At 47.5% G+C, this 23063-nt stretch overlaps 1 protein-coding gene across 1 annotated transcript in view; it reads right to left on the reverse strand.

Moving 5' to 3' along the window:
- The window catches only part of RNF13 (ring finger protein 13), a 247592-nt gene that overhangs the window by 181078 nt on the left and 43451 nt on the right, over positions 1 to 23063 (reverse strand). The window contains exon 3 of the mRNA XM_029065872.2: positions 18716 to 18796. Within this exon, the coding sequence (XP_028921705.1) occupies positions 18716 to 18796 (81 nt within the window). The remainder of the gene's footprint in view (positions 1 to 18715; positions 18797 to 23063) is intronic.

Consider the following 23063-nt stretch of genomic DNA (forward strand, 5'->3'; position numbering starts at 1 on the left):
GCCCCAGGAAGTGAAGTGACTTGCCCAAGGTCACACAGCAGACACGTGGAGGAGCCGGGATTAGAACCTGTGACCTTCTGACTCCCAGGCCTGTGCTCTAGCCACTACTCCATGCTGCTTCTCTAGGGTTTCTATTTCTAGGTGCCATTTCTAAGGTCATGACTGTGGAGAGCCCACTGTTGGGTAGGGATTGTCTCTATTTGTTACCAAACTGTACTTTCCAAGCGCTCAGTATAGTGCTCTGCACACAGTAAGCACTGAATAAATATAATTGAATGAATGAATGGAGAGAGGGTGGGAGCCATGAGCAGCTCCTAAGCAGCAGCTATTATTACTGCTATTAGGATTGTCTCTATTTGTTGCCAAACTGTACTTTCCAAGTGCTCAGTATAGTGGTCTGCACACAGTAGGCGCTGAATAACTGATTCTCTTTCCCTCTTCAAAACCTTACTTAAAAATCACCTCCTCCAAGAGGCCTTCCCAGACTGAGCTCCTCTTCCCCCTCTACTCCCTCTGCCATCCCCCCTTTACCTCTCCGCAGCTAAAGCCTCATTTTCCCCTTTTCCCTCTGCTCCTCCACCTCTCCCTTCCCATCCCCACAGCACTGTACTCGTCCGCTCAACTGTATATATTTTCGTTACCCTATTTATTTTGTTAATGAATTGTACATCGCCTCGATTCTATTTAGTTGCCATTGTTTTTACGAGATGTTCTTCCCCTTGACGCTGTTTAGTGCCATTGTTCTTGTCTGTCCGTCTCCCCCGATTAGACCGTAAGCCCGTCAAATGGCAGGGACTGTCTCTATCTGTTGCCGACCTGTTCATCCCAAGCGCTTAGTACAGTGCTCTGCACATAGTAAGCGCTCAATAAATACTATTGAATGAATGAATGAATGAATAAATACAATTGAATGAATGAATGGATGGATGGATGAATGGAGAGAGGGTGGGAGCCATGAGCAGCTCCTAAGCAGCAGCTATTATTACTGCTATTACTATTGCTAATAATAATGATATTTCTTAAACACTCACTCTGCCTCAAGAGCTGTGCTGACCATTGGGGTTTGTACAATTTATTAATAATGCTAATAATGGTGTTATTTGTTAAGCGATTACTATGTGCCAAGCCCTGTTCTAAGCTCTGGGGTAGATACAAGGTAATCAGGTTGTCCCACGTGGGGCTCACGGTCTTAATCCTCATTTTTACAAATGAGGTAACTGAGGTTCAGAAGTGAAGTGACTTGCTCAAAGTCACACAGCAGACAAGTGGCGGAGCTGGGATTAGAACCCATGACCTCTGACTCTCAAGCCCGGGCTCTTTCCACTGAGCCACGTGGACACAGCTGCTGTCCTACCTGACGATCAGAGTCTTTGAAGGAGGAAGCAACAGGTGTCATATCCCCATTATACATATAAGGAAATGGGCCAGAAAGGTGACACGACTTGCCCACGGTCACCTAGTCCCGGCTCTCGAGCCCCTGCTCTTTCTACTAGACCACGCTATGCAACCTTACAGGGAACATGTCTACCAATTCCATTATACTGTAGTCTCTCAAGCGCTCAGTACAGTGCTCTGCAAACAGGAAGCATTCAATAAATACCATCGATTGATTGATAGACAGAAGGTCCTCTCTCTTCCAACTTCCTTAAAGTTCCGTCTCTTCCAGAGAAGCAGTGTGACCCCGGAAGTCAGAAGGACCTGGGTTCTAATTCCAGCTCTGCCACTATGCTGTGTGACCTTGGGCCAGTCACTTAACTTCTCTGTCCTCCTGTTACCTCATCTGTAAAATGGGGATTAAGACTGTAAATCGTAGGCAAGACAGGGACTGTGTCCAACCTGATTAGCTTGTACCTAACCCACTGCTTAATGCAGTGGCTGCTACTTAGTAAGTGTTTAACAAATACCATAAGAAGCAAAACATACAGGGAACCACCCCAACTCTGTCCCTGCCCATTCTGCTGTGGTGCTTCTGTTTGGGGCCACGCTTGCTGGATAATAATAGCAATAATTATGCTATTTGTTAAGCGCTTACTATGTGCCAGGCACTGTACTAAGAGCTGAGGTGGATACAAGCAAATTGGGCTGGACACAGTCCCTGTCCCACATGGGGCTCACAGTCTCATTCCCCATTTTACAGATGAGGTCACTGAGGCCCAGAGAAGGGAAGTGGCTTGCTCGAGTTCACACAACAGACAAGAGGCAGAGCCTGGATTAGAACCCATAACCTTCTCCTAGGTCCTGCTCTCTCCTCTTCACCATGCTGAAGGGCCTCCCCGCCTTGGGAAGGCATACACTGATCAAGGAGAAGACGGTGTGGCTCAGTGGAAGGAGCCCAGGCTTGGGAGTCAGAGGTCATGGATTCTAATCCGGGCTCCGCCACTTGTCAGCTGTGTGACTTTGGGCAAGTTACTTAACTTCTCTGTGCCTCAGTGACCTCATCTGTAAAGTGGGGATTAAGACTGGGAGCCCCACGTGGGACAACCTGATCACCTTGTATCCCCCTCAGCCTTAGAACAGCGTTTTACACATAGAAAGCGCTTAACAAATACCATCATCATTATTATTATTATTACTACAGTGCTTTGCATACGGTAGGCGCTCCATACTACTGATTGTTTGAGTTCTCAAGGCAGTAGCCCTAGAATCATCTGGGCAGGGAGCATGTCTACCAACTCTGTTGTACTGTTCTCTCCCAAGCGCTTAGCACAGTGCTCTGCACACAGAAAGCCCTCAGTGAATACACTGATACAGGGCACGGAAGCAGTGCTGGTTCTTGGCTTAGAAATTGTCATTCCATCCATAGGGATATGAAACGAAGTGGGAAAACTGAAACTGGATCACACTGTCAGCTTTTCCCTTTGGGCAAACCAAATCTGGGCTTGCATCCACCCCCCGGGGTTAGTGCAGTGTCTAGCATACAGTAAGCGCTTAACAAATACCACAATTATCATTTGGGCAATAAGGACTCAGATGTTACAAGTCTTTCCAAAAAAAAAAAAAAATCAATTGGCCGTATTTGTGGAGGACTTTCAATGTGCAGAACACTGTACTAGGTGCTTGGGAAGCAAAAAAGAGTTGGTAGGCAGGATCCTTGCCCATAAGGCGCTTACGGTATAGTGGAAGAGACAGGCGCTAAAGTAAACTCTCGGGCGGGCAAGCAACGGAGCATAACGCCACGAAGCGAGGTGAGGCGGTTGATTATGGAAGTGTTTTAGGACACAAACGTGCAGGTGATGCAAAAGGGAAGGAGAACAGAGTGGGGAGCTGAAAGGTTAGTCAGGGAAGACTTCCAGGGGGAGAGATGATTTCAGTGGAGCTTTGAAGATGGGGAGTGTGCTGGTCTCCCAGGCAGCGGGGAAGGTCTGGGCAAGGGAATCAACAGCGAGAGAGATGAGATGGGGGCAAGGAAGGTTGGTGTCCAAGGAGCCAAGTGTCCGGGCTGGGTTGCGGTGGGAGAGAAGCGGGACAGTGTAGGAAGGAGAGAGAGCCAACGGTGAGGAGTCTGCTTTCTGCGGAGATAGGTGGGCAACCACTGGAGGGCTTTGAGGGGTGGAAGGAACTGCCCAGAACCACTTTTTTTAGAACAACGATCTGGGCAGAAGTATGGACTGGAGAGAGGAGAGCCTGGAGGCGAGGGAGGTCGGTGAGGGAGGCCGAGGCAGAAGTTGTGGCGGTTTAGGACAAGTGGTTGGAGCAGAGGGGCAGCAGCTTGGATGGACAGGAAAGGACGGACTCTGGAGTTGCGAAGGTAGAACGGACAGGGTTATTTTTAAATGGTGCTTGTTAATCACTTCTTTTTAATGGTACTTCTTAAGCACTTACTACGTACCAGCCACTGTACTAAGCACTGAGGTAGACACAAGATAATCAACTTGGATACACTCCGGTGTCCCACACAGGGCTCACAGTCTCAATTCCCATTTTGCACAGGAGGGAACTGAGGCCCAGAGAAGCAAAGTGACTTGCCCGAGGTCCTACAGAAGACAAGCAGTGGAGCCAGGAGTAGCACGCAGGCCCTCTGACTCCCAGCGAAGCCAACAATAAGCAGGTCGAATGAGAGAGGAGTCAAGGATAATGTCAAGGTTATGAGCTTATGAGACAGGGAGGGCGGTAGTGTTGTCTACAACGATGGGAAATTCGGGGGGAAGACAGTGTTTGGGTGGGAAGATGAAGAGTTCGTTTTGGAAATATTAAGTCTGAAGTGTTGGCCAGACAGTCAAGTAGAGATGTCCTGAGAGTTGGAGGATATATGAGACTGTAGAGAAGAAGTTCTGTTTTCATTTATTGTTTTCGCCTTACCGGTTCTAGAAATGTCACTCGGGCACCTATTAAATATTATAAGACCGGGGCCTTTACTTGCTCCATCTGAATGGCTTTGAAAACCTGGGTAATGCCCTCATTATGTCAAGATTAAATTAGAGGCACAATCCTCCTCTGAGAGATCTTACTGAGTTATTCATGGGACTCGGCTTACCCACTATGCTGCAGTTCAAATTTTTCTAATCTCTAAAACAGCAGACCTTCATTAAAACATAACTACTGCTTTTGATCAAAAAAAAATACTCAGGATTTTAAAATCCTTGCTAACATAAAAGTATTTTAGTGGCCAGAGTTCAGCACGCTTCAAAGGCACATCGATTTAGGGCAAGCGTGTTGTGTTTAGGGTTTTGCTTTTTTTTTTTTTTTTAATAGTTTGGAAAATCCATTTTGGGTTCAATCTACCCAGAGTAAACTAAATGCTAAATGCCGATTATGCTGGCCAATCTAAAATGAGTAGAGATCTCTGTCCTACCACTGAACCTGCCCCTCAAACCCTGAAGTCAGTTTGTCCATTTGACTTCCGGACAGCATTCCAAACGTTTTCACATTCCTTAACTCTGTCCCCTCACCTCCCTGTCAAGGCAAATCCTCAGGGGCCAAACAGGCTGGCTGCAGAATACGTGAGGGGGTATAGGGCCGCCGCTAGCTTCGGGTAACGACTGTCCATCTGAGAGACTCCCAGGCCAACGAGGTGGCATTCACTACATTCATTCATTCAATAGTATTTATTGAGTGCTTACTATGTGCAGGGCACTGTACTAAGCGCTTGGGATGTACAAATCGGTAACAGATACAGTCCCTGCCCTTTGATGGACTTACAGTCTAATCGGGGGAGACGGACAGACAAAAACAATAGCACACTACATCAGGCTAAGTGTGTCCTGTAGGCGCCTAGCAGCCTATCCTGGATTAGCAGCCCGGGCCTGGGAGTCAGAAGGACCTGGGTTCTAATCCCGGCTCTGCCACTTGTCTGCTGTGTGACCTTGGACAAGTCACCTCACTTCTCTGGGCCTCAGGTTACCTCGTCTGAAAAAGGGGGATGCAGACTATCAGCCCCATGTAGGACAGGGTCTGGTTTCCAACCTGATTAGCTTGTATCAACCCCAGCGCTTAGGACCATACCTGGCACATAGTAAGCGCTTAACCAATTCCATATTAAAAAAAAAAAAAGGAGCCTGACCAACTGGACAGAGCACAGGCCTGGGAGTCAGAAAGACCTGGGTTCTAATCCTGGCTCTGCCAACTGCGTACTGTGTGACTCTGGGCAAGTCCTGTCACTTCTCTGTACCTCAATTTCCTCGACTGTAAAATGGGGACACCAGTTCTCCCTCCCACTTACACTGTAAGCCCCATGCGGGACGGTGATTGCGTTCGACCTCATTAATTTGGACCTCCCCCAGCGCTGAGAACAGTGTGTGACACATAGTAAGCGCTTAACAACAGCACAAAAAAAGAGAAAAAAAAGAAAAAGAAAAACCTCATAGACGCTGGTGGCCGCCGGAACCTTATTTCAGGCAGACATTAGGTTGGTCCTAGGCAGTCTCAGTTCTGAATCAGGTGGACGCATGGAATGCCCTACATTTCACCTTGAGTCATTAAGGGCTACAGATTTCCATCCTCCGGCTGCCCGCTTGGCAAACGGTCACACCATCGATATTCAGGGAGCGGAGTTTTTTCTTGGCAAGCGAGTGGCTTTGAAAGGGCTGGCTCGTTGCTGCTTTTCACTCTTCACTAAATGTTCAATTGATTTCTTTGTGAGGGGCCTGGGGGAGTTTTGAAGGACATTACACAAATGCCTGCGCCTGTCTGAATGTTAACAGTGCGGCAAATCGGCAAATGCAAAAATCTGCGTGTGTGCTGTGGGCGTTCTAAAACCAATAACCAGGGGGACTTGTTCTCACTAAAGAAAACACCCACCAGTTCATTAACGGCTTCATCCTCAAACAACCCTTCGCTGTGTGTGGCTCTACGGATTCCTAACCCCGCTTACGGGGCTTAAATGACAATCTTCCAGGTATGCCCTGAATTTATTTTCTGTGATCCGACACCCAAGAGCAAAAACAAAATCAAAGCTTACGGCCCGTATCAGGAGAAAGGCTCTGTGCGACCCTGATTATACTATAACAAGTATTTTGGGGATACTGAGTCATCTAGTTCTCTTTGAGTGTTTCTTTATACAACTCCCAACACAAAGTGTTATTTTAAGGGGGAAAAAAAGGAAAGGGATCTTTTGGAAAGTAACCAAAAAATCATTAGCAATCTTTGAAGTACCTCCACATCATCAGCATAACTGTCAAGCCGTTTTAAAATCCGTGCATTTTTATTTTTTTACTGCTTCTCAGTACAATCTAGATATTACGCTGCCGACTTCTCGCCCACATCCTGCCCCTGGCCTGGAACGCCCTCCCTCTTCATATCCGACAGATGATCACTCTCTCTCCCTTCGAACAAAGCCAGTTTATTGAGGGCACATCTCCTCCAAGAAGCCTTCCCTGACTAAGCCCCCATTTCCTCTTCTCCCACTCCCTTCGGCATCGCCCTGATCTGCTCCCTTTCACCCCAGGCTCAATCTCACAGCACGAATGTACATACCCTAATTTCTTTATTTCTATTAATGTCTGTCTCCCCCTCTAGACTGGGCATCACTGTGGGCAGGGAATGTGTCTACCAACTCCATTATCCTGGGAAGCAGCATGGCCTGGTGGACAGAGCACGGGTCTGGGAGTCAGAATGTCATGGATTCTAATCCTGGCTCTGCCACCTGTCTGCTGTGTGACCTTAGGCAAGTCCCTTAGTTTTTCTGTGCCTCAGTTCCCTCACCTGGAAATTAGGGATTAAGACTCTGAGCCCTCTGTGGGACAGAAACCGTGTCCAATGAGATTATCTTGTACCTACCCCAGTGCTTAAAACAGCGCCTGGCACATAGTAAGAGCTTAACAAACACCACTATTATTATTGTACTTTCCCAAGTACTGCTTAGTAGAGTGCTCTGCACACAGTTGCGCTCAATACTGCTAGACTGATTATGAAAATCCACAGTCCTCCAATTTTAATCAATTGTTCAAAGTATTTACTGAGTGGCTCCTATAATAATAATAAAAATAATAATGTTGGTATTTGTTAAGCGCTTACTATGTGCAGAGCACTGTTCTAAGCGCTGGGGGAGGTAATCAAGTCGTCCCACGTGAGGCTCACAGTTAATCCCCATTGTACAGATGAGGTAACTAAGGCAACGATAAGTTAAGTGACTTGCCCACAGTCACACAGCTGACAAGTTGCGGAGCCAGGATTCGAACCCATGACCGCTGACTCCCAAGCCCAGGTTCTTTCCACTGAGCCACGCTGCTTCTCTACTAACGACCTAGGAGAAGTAAAATATAATTAGTAGACATGGTCCCTGCCTTCAAGAAGTACGGTCTTATGGAGGACATACATTCATTCATTCATTCAATCGTATTTACTGAGCGCTGTGTGTGCAAAGCACTTGGGAAAGTACAATATAACAACAGACATTCTGCCCATAACGAGCTCACGGTCTAGAGGGGGAGACAGACATTTATATATATATATATATATATTAATAAATAGATAATAAATAAATAGCAGATATATACATATGTGCTGTGGGGACGGGAGGGAAGATGAATGAAGGAGCGAGTCAGAGCGCGATGAAGAAGGGAATGGGAGAAGAGGAAGGGAGGGCTTAGTCAGGGAAGGCTTCTTGGAGGAGAGGGGCCTTCAGTAAGGTTTTGAAGTGGGGGAGAGCAATTATCCGTCTGACATGAGGAGGGAGGGCGTTCCGGGCCAGAGGAAGGATGTGGGCGAGAGGTCGGCGGCGAGAAGATAGATGAGATGGAGGCACAGTGAGAAGGTTACCATTAGAGGAACTAAGTGTGTGGGTTGGGTTTTAGTAGGAGAGCAGCAAGGTGAGTTAGGAGGGGGAAAGGTGATTGAATGCTTTAAAGTCAATGGTGAGGAGCGTTTTCAAGTATTTTAAAGCCAGTGAAACAGACACTAAAATAATTACAGATGGAAGGGAGTAAACGAGAATAAAGGTCTCTTTCATAAGTGCTATGGAGGAGGTGTGGGAAAGCAAGGGTTTAGGTAGCACTGAAGTATTGAAGGGGATCATGGTGGGCAGGGATTCTGCCTGTTAAACTGTTTAATTGTAGCCTCCCTAGCGTTTAGTGCAGTGCTCTGCATAAAGTAATGCTCAAAAACTATGACTGACTGACTATAGGTTAAGTGGGGACTGTGTCTAACTGTTGCATTGTAGTTTGCCAAGCGCTTACTACAGTGCTCGGCACACAGTAAGTGCTCAATAAATACAAGTGAATGAATGAATGAAAGGTGGGGAAGATTCATTCATTCAATAGTATTTTTTGAGCGCTATGTGCAGAGCACTGTACTAAGTGCTTGGAATGTACAAATCAGTAACAGTCCCTGCCCTTTGACAGGCTTACAGTCTAATCGGGGGAGACAGGCAGACAAAAACAATAGCAATAAAAGATTAGTTGGGCAAGGAAGTCCTCATGGAAGAACTGTGATCTCAGAAGGATTTATGGGTGATTAGGAGAGCAGGGGGGATATGTTCTGAAGTGTAAGCAAGAGAAATGAGAATGAAGAGCAGAAGTAGGTTGGCATGAGAGAAGCAGTGTGTGAGCTGGGGTGTAGTGGGAGAAAAGAGTGGATAAGTAGGAGTGTGAGAGCTGATTAAGCAACTTAAAACCAATGGTCAGGAGTTTCTGCTTAGGGAAAGCAGCAGAGCCTAGAAGATAGGACACAGGGCTGGGAGTCAGAAGGATCTGGGTTCTAATCCTGACCTTGACACTTGTCTGCTGTGTGACCTTGGGCATGTCCCTTAACTTCCTTGGGCCTTAGTTACCTCATCTGCACAATGGGGATTAAAACTATGTCCAACCTGATTAGCTTGTATCTACCCCGGTGCTTAGTACAGTACCTGGCACATAGTAAGCACTTAAGCACCATTCAAAAAAATGTGGAGAGGAAGGGGCAACTATTAGAAGTTTTTGAGGCGTGGGAAGATACAAAGAATGGTGTTTTAGAAATATGTTCCAAACAGCAGAGTGACGTAGGGACTGAGGGGGAGATGAGGGAAGGGGCTGACAAAATCAACATTGTTTTAGGAAAAATGATCCAGGCACTGTGAAGAATGGATTGGAGTAGGGAGAGACAGGAGGCAGGGAGGGCAGCAAGGAGGCTGATTCAGTAATCAAGGTGGGACATGGTAAGTGCTTGGGTCAGCGGATACTGGAAAATGTGTAGAGGAAGAAATGTTTTGCCAAGAACTGGACCCTTCTAAATGATAACAGCCGTCTTAAGCTTTACCCAGCTGGCATCTGAGTAAAGGGTAAAAAAAATTAAGCAAGCTCTACCACAGTTTCAGAATCCAAAGGAAGAACAGCATCAGAAAGTGTTTCCTTAGCATTCTATGAGGGCAGGCAGACTTCCCTTTCTTGTTTATTTCCTTTTAATGGTATTTGCGAATTGCTTACTATGTGCCAGGCATTGTACTAAGCACTGGAGTAGATACTCGTTAATCAGGTTGGACACAGTCCATGTCCCACATGGGGCTCACAGTCTTAATCCAATTTTATGCAAGAGAAGGTAACTGAGGCACAGAAGTGAAATGACTTGCCCAGAGTCACGCAGCAGAGCCAGGATTAGAACTCAGAATTTAGGCCCGTGCTCTAGCCACTAGTCAGTGCTGCTTTTATTCCAAGATCTTCCTAAGCAGCAAGGGCCCCGTCAAAAGTTAGACTCCATGTTAACCCACAGTAACCTGACTGACATTAACGAAGATGACTTGCATTTCCCTAAATTGGGTTGTTGGTTACAGGAAATTCCAGGGAAAGTTTGTAATTTGCAACCTAAAGCAACACCTGGTTCCCATGGATTTTTTGAGCTCGTTGTGGGCAGGGGATGTATCTGTTGTTATATTGTACTTTCCCAAATGCTTAGTACAGTCGTTTGCACGAAGTAAGTGCTCGAGAAATGCAATTGAATGAAATCCCTTTTGAACTTGAACCATCTTAACAAGGTGCCAATGAGGAGAAAATGTTTACTAAATTGGTTGTCTATTGCCCGTAATCCACAAATTATTGAAGTTTTTAAAACATTAAATGCTCTCATTCTCTTTTCTAGGTCAAACCCATTGGTTGAAAGGAATTGAGGGCCAGGTTTCTGACTATGGCTCCCAAAGGATCTCTTTGGGGATAAACCCCCCAGTAGTTTAAAGTTGAGTAATCTATAAAACCCTAAGGGCCAAGTTTCTGACTATGGCTCCCAGAGGATCTCTTTGGGGATAAACCCTCCCCAACCACAGAAGTAGTGTGGCTCAGTGGAAAGAGCACGTGCTTTGGAGTCAGAGGTCATGGGTTCGAATCCCGGCTCGGCCATCTTTCATTCATTCAATAGTATTTATTGAGCGCTTACTATGTGCAGAGCACTGTACTAAGCGCTTGGGATGAACAAGTCGGCAACAGATAGAGACAGTCCCTGCCGTTTGACGGGCTTACGGTCTAATCGGGGGAGACGGACAGACAAGAACGATGGCACTAAACAGCGTCAAGGGGAAGAACATCTCGTAAAAACAATGGCAACTAAATAGAATCAAGGCGATGTACAATTCATTAACAAAATAAATAGGGTAACGAAAATATATACAGTTGAGCGGACGAGTACAGTGCTGTGGGGATGGGAAGGGAGAGGTGGAGGAGCAGAGGGAAAAGGGGAAAATGAGGCTTTAGCTGCGGAGAGGTAAAGGGGGGATGGCAGAGGGAGTAGAGGGGGAAGAGGAGCTCAGTCTGGGAAGGCCTCTTGGAGGAGGTGATTTTTAAGTAAGGTTTTGAAGAGGGAAAGAGAATCAGTTTGGCGGAGGTGAGGAGGGAGGGCGTTCCAGGACCGCGGGAGGACGTGACCCAGGGGTCGACGGCGGGATAGGCGAGACCGAGGGACGGCGAGGAGGTGGGCGGCAGAGGAGCGGAGCGTGCGGGGTGGGCGGTAGAAAGAGAGAAGGGAGGAGAGGTAGGAAGGGGCAAGGTGATGGAGAGCCTCGAAGCCTAGAGTGAGGAGTTTTTGTTTGGAGCGGAGGTCGATAGGCAACCACTGGAGTTGTTTAAGAAGGGGAGTGACATGCCCAGATCGTTTCTGCAGGAAGATGAGCCGGGCAGCGGAGTGAAGAACAGACCGGAGCGGGGCGAGAGAGGAGGAAGGGAGGTCAGAGAGAAGGCTGACACGGTAGTCTAGCCGGGATATAACGAGAGCCCGCAATAGTAAGGTAGCCGTCTGGGTGGAGAGGAAAGGGCGGATCTTGGCGATATTGTAGAGGTGAAACCGGCAGGTCTCGGTAACGGATAGGATGTGTGGGGTGAACGAGAGGGACGAGTCAAGGATGACACCGAGATTGCGGGCCTGCGGGACGGGAAGGATGGTCGTGCCATCCACGGTGATGGAGAAGTCTGGGAGCGGACCGGGCTTGGGAGGGAAGATGAGGAGCTCAGTCTCGCTCATGTTGAGTTTTAGGTGGCGGGCCGACATCCAGGTGGAGACGTCCCGGAGGCAGGAGGAGATGCGAGCCTGAAGGGAGGGGGAGAGGACAGGGGCGGAGATGTAGATCTGCGTGTCATCTGCGTAGAGATGGTAGTCAAAGCCGTGAGAGCGGATGAGTTCACCGAGGGAGTGAGTGTAAATGGAGAACAGAAGAGGGCCAAGAACTGACCCTTGAGGAACTCCAACAGTTAAAGGATGGGAGGGGGAGGAGGCTCCAGCGTAGGAGACCGAGAATGATCGGCCAGAGAGGTAAGAGGAGAACCAGGAGAGGACAGAGTCCGTGAAGCCAAGGTGAGATAAGGTATGGAGGAGGAGGGGATGGTCGACAGTGTCAAAGGCAGCAGAGAGGTCAAGGAGGAGCAGAATGGAGTAGGAGCCATTGGATTTGGCAAGAAGGAGGTCATGGGTGACCTTAGAGAGAGCAGTCTCGGTAGAGTGGAGGGGACGGAAGCCAGAGTGGAGGGGCCATCTGTCAGCTGTGTGACTTCGGGCAAGTCACTTAACTTCTCAGTGCCTCAGTTACCTCATCTGTAAAATGGGATTAAGTCTGTGAGCCCCACGTGGGACAACCTGATTCCCCTGTGTCTACCCCAGCGCTAAGAACAGTGCTCGGCACATAGTAAGCGCTTAACAAATACCAACATCATTATTATTATTATTATTAGTTTAAAGTTGAGTAACCTATAGGACTCTAACTTGGCCTAGATGAAGCCAAGGAGCTAACACAAATGACATGACCGTCCCAAGGAAAAGAAGCAGTGTGACCTAAAGGAAAGAGCCAGGGCTTCTAAACCCAGTTCCGCTCCTCGTCTGCTGTGTGACTTTGGGAAAGTCACTTCGCTTCCCTGTGCCTCAATCACCTCATCCATAAAACGGGGATTAAGACTGTGAGCCCCATGAGGGTCACGTACTATGTCCGAACGATGATCTTGTTACTTACCCCAGGTCCTAGTACAGTGCCTGGCACATAGTCAGTGCTTGAAAAATAGGTATTATTATCAAGATTAGCATTAACAGTATTTATTGACTATTGGGTTGGAAAGTGCAGACTGAGCCCCCTTGTTCCTCAGCTCCCCTTCCACTCCCCATGGCCAACTTGCTCCCTTTACTCTAACCCTCCACCTCAGCACTTGTGTATAGGTACATATCTATAATTTATTTATATTAATGCCTGTTTACTTGTTTTGATGTGTATATACCTATAATTCTATTTATTTATATTGATGCTATTGATGCCTGTTTACTTGTTTTAATATCTGTCTCCCCCCTTCTAGACTGTACGCTCACTGTGGTCACAGATTGTCTCTACTGCTGAATTGTACTTTCCAAGTGCTTAGTACAGTGCTCTGCACACCTTAAGCGCTCAATAATCCCCACTAGACTGTAAGGTCCTTGTGGGCAGGGATTCATGTTTACCAGCTGTATTGTACTATCCCAAGCACTAAGTACAGTGTTTTGAATAAAGTGAGTCCTCAATAAATACCTATGATGGATTGATATAAAATAAGTCAAAGACATGACCCCAGCCCTTGATGACCTTAAAATCGAATGTGGCAGTCAAACAAATAAAAAAAGGCTAACAATGCAATGAGAAACAGGATAAAAGCATAGATACATACGTTGAAAACCAAAGGAAACAAATAAATGAGGGCTAGCCTAAGCTCCCTCTAGACTGTAAGCTCGTTGTGGGCAGGGAACGCATCCACCGACTCTGTTCTCTCCCAGGCACCTAGTACAGTGATCTGCACAGAGTAAGCTCTCAAAAAATATGATTGATTGATGGCAGGACCATGAACAAGCAGAATGTGGTCTTGGGTTGGGGGGGACGGGGGTGGTTTTTGGGAGAGAATTTGCAAGCTGAAGTATTTAGATCAAAATGCTCATCAACTTCAGAAAAGTGACTGCTTAACTGTGAGATCAACACCAAGCTTTAGGAAGAGAGAAAAGAAGAGAGAGCAGTAGAAGGGGATTCAATAGAGGACAATCAAAAAATATCACAATGAATAGAGTCCCTTAAACTGCCCCTTCTGCCACCTGGAGTAGGATTATCAAGCTCTAAAACCTGGGGTAGATGCAAGTTAATCAGATCAGACATAGGCCCTGTCCCACATAGGGCTCACAGTCTCAGAAGAGAGAGAAGAGATACTGAATATCCATTCTGCAGTTGAGGAAACTGAGGCAAAGAGAAATAAAGTGACTGGCACAAGGTCACCCAGCAGGCAAGCGGTAGAGCCAGAATTAGAACCCATGTCCGCTGGCTCCCAGACCTTTCTCCACTAGGCCTCGGTGCTTCTCGATTGTATCTAACTAACCCCAGGTAAACTGATGTCTCCTTACAGCTGCCAAAAGGAGGGGGATTCTGCAAAGAAAGGTTCTACAACATCTAATGTAAGTCCTTCTGGGGGGGTAATTTTGTCTTGCTTTTTGTCTTGCTTTGCCTTCAGGGAAGAAGGTACATCCTTGTGGTAAAGGATGAAGAAAGAAAGGAATAAAATCTGCTTTAAATCTAAACGACAACCAATTCTAAATTTTAAGCTCCTTGTGAGCAGGGACTGCACTGTAACTCTCCCAAGCCCTCAGCACCGTGTTTTGCGTATAGAAAGCGCTCAATAAATCCTGTTGATTATCTGCAGGGTAACTGATGCCTGACATAATGCAGACCTGTACAAGTAATTATGCAGGCTTAAGGAAAACAGATAGACCTGTTGCTTCTATACCACAGCTTAGGTGCTCTGAAGGGCCGGTCTAACTCCATAACCCCATTACATACAGAGGCCTTCGGGTTGCGGCCAACTAACCGTGGTGGACAGTATAAGACACAAACTGTCCCTGCAGTTCAGGGCTCTTCTGTGGGAGAAGGTTGAAAATCCTCAAACTGGGTCAGTGGATCTGACTACTTCTCAATCCCTGTGGATTCCCAGGCAATTTGTAATTCATCCCCCTCCTCCTCTACCAAAGGAAAAACTTAAGTCCCCAGTTTTGTCTCCCGCTTGACGTTTCAGCAGATCCTCAGATCGGGAGGGTGTCGGGGCAAAGTACCCTGAAAAACCTCTCTATCTGACAATAACCTCCTCATCTGTCTTCTTTCTCACACATCCCCTCCCCACACAGAAACCCGTTCCCCCACAGAAACCTCCAGTCTTTTGATTCCAACCAACTTTCTGCAGTCGTCATGCCCCATTTAGCCTCCATATCCAAACTATCTCCGCTCGACACACAAATTGACCCCTCGACATCACCCTCTCTACTGAGCTCAACTCACTCGCTCCCCTATTTCTCCCGAGGATCTCGTACCCCTAACCCACAGGCCCGGATCGCCTTCGCAGGTGCTTCCTTCGCTCCCGTACACAAGCTGCGGAGCAAGGCTGGTGGAAATCCAGATATCAGGCTGATCTAGTCCACCTCAACTCCATCCTTGTCTGCTTCGATTCTGCCCTCCCCTTCAAATGGCAATATTATTTCTCCATCCTTCTTGACTCCCACGCCTGCTGCCCTCAGTCATTTCAAACATTTAACTCTGTGTGATTTGCACACAGCAATCGCTCAATAAATATGACTGAATTCCCTCCTCCCTCGCCCCTACCCCCCGCCTCCCCATCTCTCCCCTAATGAGGAGAGCAGCAGCGTGGCTCAGTAGAAAGAGCACGGGCTTGGGAGTCAGAGGTCATGGGTTTGAATCCCGGCTCTGCCACTTATCAGCTCTATGACTGTGAGCAAGTCACTTCACTTCTCTGTGCCTCAGTTACCTCATCTGGAAAATGGAGATTAACTGTGAGCCTCACGTGGGACAACCTGATTACCTCGTATCTAACCCAGCGCTTAGAAAAGTGCTCTGCACACAGTAAGCGCTTAACAAATACCAACACTATTATTATTATTAATGACCTGATCACGTGCTCTATTGATAAAATTGAAATTATCAGGCATGACCTTCCTGTAATCTCCCCTGCTCCTCTCCAGTCCCTCCCTCCACCTGCCTCTTCTTCAACTCTCCCAACTTTCCCAGCAGTATCTCAAGAAATCTACCTCTTCTGCTCAAAATCCACCCCCTCTTCCTCCGACCGAAACCCATCTCGCCTTATTAAAACACTCGCTCTCTCCCTTCTTTCCTCCCTGACTGCCTGCCACCTTCAACGGTTCACTTTCCAGTGGCTTCTTCCGAACTGCTGTCATTCATGGTCATGTAACCCCTACCCTAAAAAATACCCTCCTTTGACTTTGGCTCCCTCCTGTTAATTCTGTCCCATCTCCCTCCTACCATTCCTCTCCAAACTCCTTGAGCGAGTTGCCTACACCCGCTGCCTACAATTCCTCTCCTCCAATTCTCACTTTGTGCCCCTCCAACCCAGCTTCCAACCCCTTCACTCCTTGAAAACTGCCCTCCTTAAGGGCACCGATGACCTCCTTGTTGCCATATCCTTTGACCTCTACTTCATCCTTGACCTCTCAGGTGTCTTTGACACTGTGGAAAACACCTTCTCCTGGAAACATCATCCAACCTTGACTTCCCGGACACTTATTCCTCCCTCTCCTGCTATTTCTCTATCTGCTCCTACTCGGTCTCTTTCGCAGGCTCCTCCTCTGCCTCCCAATTTCCAACTTGGGAATAATAATAATAATGTTGGTATTTGTTAAGCGCTTACTATGTGCCGAGCACTGTTCTAAGCGCTGGGGAAATACAGGGTAATCAGGTTGTCCCACATGGGGCTCACAGTCTTAATCCCCATTTTACAGATGAGGGAACTGAGGCACAGAGAAGTTAAGTGACTTGCCCACAGTCACACAGCCGACAAGTGGCAGAGCTGGGATTCGAACTCATGAGCCCTGACTCCAAAGCCCGTGCTCTTTCCACTGAGCCACGCTGCTTCTCCAAGGTTTAGTTCTGGGTTCCCTTCTTATCTTCCATCTACATCCACTCCCTTGGAGAACTCATTCACTCCCACGCTTCAACTACCATCGTCACGGAGACGATTCCCAAATCTATACCTCCAAGCCAGATCTCACTCCTCTAGCACTTCCTCCTGCCTTCAGGAAAAAATAGTAATAACAGTGGTATTTGTTAAGCGCTAACGACGTGCCAGGCCCTGTACTAAGCGCTGGGGTGGATACAAGCAAATCAGGTTGGACACAATCCCTGTCCCACGTGGGGATCATAGCCTCCATCCCCGTTTTACAGATGAGGTCACTGAGGCCCAAAGAAGGGAAGGGACTTGTCCAAGGTCACACAGCAGACAAGTGGCAGAGCCGGGATTAGAACCCATAACCTTCTAACTCCCAGGTCCTGTTCGATCCACTAGACCACGCTGCTTCTCTACCTGGATCTCCTGCCAACGCTTCAAGTTTAGCATGTCAAAAACCAAACTCCTCATCTTCCCAACCAAACCCTGCCTTCCCCACTACTGTAGATGGCACCACCATCCTCCCTGTCTCACAAGCCCCTTGACTTTTGCATTATCCTCGACTCTTCTCTCTTGATCACCTCACACGTTCAATCTGTCACCAAACCCTGTCGGATCTTTCGTCACAAAACTGCTAAAATCCGCCACCTCTTCCCCATCCAAACTGCTATCACGCTGATCCAAGCCCCCTTATCCTAACCTTGCAGGGAAGCAGCGTGGCTCAGTGGAAAGAGCCCGGGCTTGGGAGTTAGAGGTCATGGGTTCGAATTCTGATCTGCCACATGGCAGCTGTGTGACTGTGGGCAAGTCACTTCGCTTCTCTGGCCCTCAGTTACCTCATCTGTAAAATGGGGATTAAGACTGTGAGCCTCATGTGGGACAATCTGATTATCCTGTAAATCTACTTCAACGCTTAGAACGGTGCTCTGCACATAGTAAGCGCTTAACAAATACCAACATTATTATTATTATTATTATTATTAACCTGCCTTGTCTACTCCATCAGCCTTGGAAAGTTCTCCCTTGGGAACTTATTCACCCACATGGCTTCAACTATCTCCTTTATGCGGATGATTCCCATATCTACATCTCCAGCTCTCAACTCTCTCCTCCTCTCCCCTCGCATTTCCTCCTGCCTTCAAGACATTTCTATATGGAAGTCCTGCCATCACCTCAAACGTAACATGTCTAAAACAGGACTCCTTATTTTTCCGCCCAAACAGAATTCTGTTTCTGTTTATGGTTGTACTGTACTCTCCAAAGTGCTTAGTACAGTACTCTGCTCACAGTAAGCGTTCAATAAATACTTCTGAATGAGTGCAGTACGAGTGCCTTTCGGATGCGAAGATGCTGCTGCCGCTGACCGTGATTTTGGCTAGTGTGGGTGGATGGGGCTGACGAAACCATCGTGTGACTGTCGGGGCCTGACTTCCCCGAGGCCTGGCCACCACCGACCCTTTGGCTACCACAACTGAAATGACCATAAACGAACCGGGATGGTTTCATTTTCTTCACTTCCTTACAAAAACAGTTTATAAATGCTCTTGGATCACTGTGTCTCAGTTGAGAAATCTATAAAGTCCTTTCTGGTTGGGGGGGGGGGGGGAGTCAATAAAAGAAAAAGTCCCATCTTGACTCCTGAAGAATAAAAATGCCTTACAAAGTTACTGAACCGTCAGCTTTTTTGTGCCTTGGAGAAACCAAATGTACCGGGCCTTCTTCAAAGAAACGAGAGTAACTTTATAGCGGCCATTAGCATCTTTTCTCCAACACTGACTCTCTCTAAAGTGTTTGAACAAGCACATCTCACCTTTCACACACTGCCTAGGACTCCACTGGAAAACAGATGGACCCACTGATGCCTTAATTCTACGTACTACCGAGAAATGACGACCGAGAGTTGGGGGTAAGATGGGATTCCTTACCTTTAAGCCTTCAGTTGGAAGTCTATAACCAAATCTTGCTGGGAGGTCATCAAACGTTTGGGTCGCATTTTCAAAATTATACTGAAATGAAAAATAAAAGTGGAAAGAGATTCACAGTAAGCATCGGACTAAAAACAATAAACCTAATGGTAGTATAATCAACATTTATATGTTTCTTTCTGTCAGGGAACATTCTGGGTTCAAGCCACAGTGCTTAAATCCATAGGACCGTCCTTGGTGGATTTAAAATGTTTTTTGATGGGGAGAAAGGAGAAAAAAGATGGAAGAAGAAGGGAGGCAGGTCATTTCTCCCCTGCATGTGTAAGCCTACATACAGACATGCAGACTCCTCTTTGCAGAACCAACCACATTTGCTCTCCTAGCATACAACACAGGGTGTGTGCGGGTAAAAGCAACTCCACCACCGTTTGTCTACGCAGCCTTTTTTTTTTTAGCTATGCCTTTTTCTTTTTTTTTTTTTAACAGTATCTGCTAAGCTCTCACTCCGCGCCAAGCCCTGTTCTAAGCACTAGAGTAAACACAAGCTAATCAGGTTGGACACAATCCCTGTCCCACATGGGGCTCACAGTCTAAGTAGGAGGAGGATTTCATCCTTGTTATAATAACGATAGTAATAACGATGATGGTATTTGTTAAGTGCTTACTATGTGCCAGACACTGTCCTAAGCGCTGGACTGCATACAAGCCAATTGGGTTGGACACTGACCCTTGTCCCACATGGGGCTCAGAGTCTCAATCTCCATTTTCCAGACGAGGTAACTGAGGCCCAGAAGTGAAGAAACAGCGCGGCTCAGTGGAACGAGCCCGGGCTTGGTAGTCAGAGGTCACCGGTTCGAATCCCGGCTCTGCCCTTGTCATTCATTCATTCAATAGTATTTATTGAGCGCTTACTATGTGCAGAGCACTGTACTAAGCGCTTGGAATGAACAAGTCGGCAACAGATAGAGACAGTCCCTGCCGTCTGACGGGCTGTGTGACTGTGGGCAAGTCACTTGACTTCTCTGTGCCTCAGTTCCCTCATCTGGAAAATGGGGATGAAGACTGTGAGCCTCATGTGGGTCAACCTGATGATCCTGTATCTCCCCCAGCGCTTAGAACAGTGCTCTGCACAGAGTAAGCGCTTAACAAACACCAATATTATTATTATTATTATTAAGTAACTCGCTCAAGATCAGACAGCAGACAAGTGTCAGAGGCCGAATTAGAACCCAAGACCTTCTGATTCCCAGGCCCGGACTCTAGCCACTACTCCATGCTGCTTCTCTAAGAGATGAGGAAACTGAGGCCCATAAAATTGAAATGACTTGCCCAAGGGCACAAAGCAGAGAAGTGGCAGAGCTGGGATGAGAAGCCAGTCCCCTGACTCACAGGCCCAGGCTCCCTCCATTAGGCCACGTTGCCTCTCAGGAGCTTCATGCCTTCAGGAACCTTTCAACAAGCCCATTGGAGAAGTAGCATGGCATAGTGGATAGAGCACGGGTCTGGGAGTCAGAAGGTCATGGGTTCTAAATCGCCACTACGCCACTTCATTCTTTCATTCAATTGTATTTATTGAGCACTTACTATGTGCAAAGCACTGTACTAAGCGTTTGGAAGGTACAGTTAGGTAACAGATAGAGACAATCCCTGCCCAACAACGGGCTCACAGTCTAAACCGGGGGAAACAGACAACAAACCAAAACAAGTCGTTTGGCGTCAATATCATCAAGCTAAATAGAATCACAGGCATATATACATCATTAACATAATAAATAATATATACAAATATGCACAGTGCTGTGGGGAGGGGAAGAGGGATGAGCAGAGGGCAGGAGAAGGAGGACGGGGAGGAGTAGGAGGAGAAGGCCCACTGGAGGAGGTGAGCTCTCAGTAGGCATTGAAGAGGGGAAGAGAGTTAGTTTGGCAGATGTGAGGAGGGAGGGTTTTCCAGGTCAGCGGTAAGATGGCGGGACAGGCGAGAATGAGGGACCGTGAGAAGGTGAGCGGCGGCACAGGAGCGGAGTGTACCGGGTGGGCTGTAGAGAGAGAGAAGGGAGGTGAGGTAGGAGGGGGCCGGGGGATGGAGAGCTCTGAAGCCAAGAGTGAGGAGTTTTTGTTTCATGCGAAGGTTGACAGGCAACCACTGCAGGTTTTTGAGGAGGGGAGTGACATGCCCAGAGTGTTTCTTTAGGAAGATGATCTGGGCGGTGGAATAAAGAATAGACTGGGAGCAGGGAGAGACAGGAGGAAGGGTGATCAGAGAGAAGGCTGACACTATAATCCAGTCGGGATATTATGAGAGCTTGTACCAGCACAATGGCAGTTTGGATGGAGAGGAAAGGGCGGATGTTGGTGATATTGTGAAAGTGAGACCGGCAGATTTTGGTGACGGATTGGATGTGTGGGGTGAATAATAATGTTGGTATCTGTTAAGCGCTTACTATGTGCCGAGCACTGTTCTAAGCGCTGGGGTAGACACAGGGGAATCAGGATGCCCCACGTGGGGCTCACAGTCTTAATCCCCATTTTACAGATGAGGGAACTGAGGCACAGAGAAGTTAAGTGACTTGTCCACAGTCACACAGCTGACAAGTGGCAGAGCTGGGATTCGAACTCATGACCTCTGACTCCAAAGCCCGTGCTCTTTCCACTGAGCCACGCTGCTTCAATGAATGAGAGAGCAGAGTCAAGGATGACACCAAGGATGCGGGCCAGAGAGACGGGAAGGATGGTAGTGCCGTCCATACTGACGGGGAAGACAGGGAGAGGACAGAGTTTGGGAGGGAAGATAAGGAGCTCAGTCTTGGACACTTGTCTGCTGTGTGACCCTGAGCAAGTTGCTTCATTTCTGTGTGTCTCAGTTCCCTCACCTGTCAAATAGGGATTGAGACTGTGAGCCCCATTTGGGACAAGGACTGTGTCCAACCCGATTTGCTTGTACCCACCCCAGCGCTTTATACAGTGCCTAGCCCATAGTAAGCGCTTAACAAATACCACAATTATTACTATTACGTCCTCCGCCTTTGGGTGTGATGGCTAGACTGGCCCTGCCTCCAGCTCCAAGGATATGGCCCAGGAAGCGGCTCTGCAGAGCATAGAATAAGAGAGGGCCCGGAGTCAGTCCATCTATCTACCCCAGTGCTTAGAACTGTGCTTGGCACATAGTAAAGCGCTTAACAAGTCTCGTTACTGAGAAGCAGCAAGGCCTAGTGGACAAAGCACGGGCCTGGGAGTCCGAAGGTCATGAATTCTAATCCCGACTCCACCACTTGTCTGCTGTGTGACCTTGGGCAAGTCGCTTCACTTCTCGGGACCTCAGTTACTTCACCTGTAAAGTGGGGATTGGGACTGGGAGCCATATGTGGGATAGGCACAGTGATGTTCTTGTAGCCACCCCAGTGCTTAGTACAGTACCTGGCACAAAGCAAGTGCTTAAAAAGTACCATAATTATTATTATTATTGTTATCAGTCAGTAGACTGTACTTATCGGGCACTGACTGTGCACAGAGCACTGGGAGAGTACAATACAGCGACAGATCAGACACATTCCCTGCCCACAACGAGCTTACAGTTTAGAGAGGACTGCACATAAACAGGGCCTCGTCACTGCAAATATTTACTCATATTCATGTCTGCCTCCCCCTCTAGACTGTAAACTCATTATGGGCAGGGACCGAGTCTGCTAATTCTATTGTACTGTCCTCTCCCAAGCGCTTACTACAGTGCTCTGCACCTAGTAAGTGGTCAATAAATCCCACTGACTGATTGCAGGCTAAGCTGCACCTTCTTCAAACGAAGCCAGAGAATGCTGTAAAATACACCTAAAATGTGTCCACTGGATCAGCAAAAAATAAATGCGCTTAGCATTTATTCCAGGTAAAGATCACCTCTGACTTAAGACTTACGTCATCACGGCCAAAAATTTCTTTTAAAACAAACCTGGTCTTACAGAGGAAGGGCTTCAGATCGGATTTGAATTTCGGGTTTCACTTATACAACACATGAACTACTTTAGAGGAATAACTCCTCCGACATTGGATCCTTCCAGAGGGGCCTGCAGATTGCCGGATGACCCTCCAATTCCAGCTCTCCTCCCCCCACCGGGGAGCCTGGGTCCCCTCGGGAGAATTGGATCCCCATATGATTTCGGTGGGGGCAGATTTTGAACCGTCATCCCTGATTCTATCAATCACTTGCATTTATTAATGTTTAATGTTAGTATTTGATAAGCACTTACTATGTGCAGAGCACTGTTCTAAGCGCTGGGGTAGATACAGGGTAATCAGATTGTCCCACGTGAGGCTCACAGTCTTCTTCCCCATTTTACAGATGAGGTAACTGAGGCAC

Source organism: Ornithorhynchus anatinus, chromosome 1 (assembly GCF_004115215.2).
Source record: "Ornithorhynchus anatinus isolate Pmale09 chromosome 1, mOrnAna1.pri.v4, whole genome shotgun sequence".
Lineage (NCBI taxonomy): Eukaryota > Metazoa > Chordata > Mammalia > Monotremata > Ornithorhynchidae > Ornithorhynchus > Ornithorhynchus anatinus.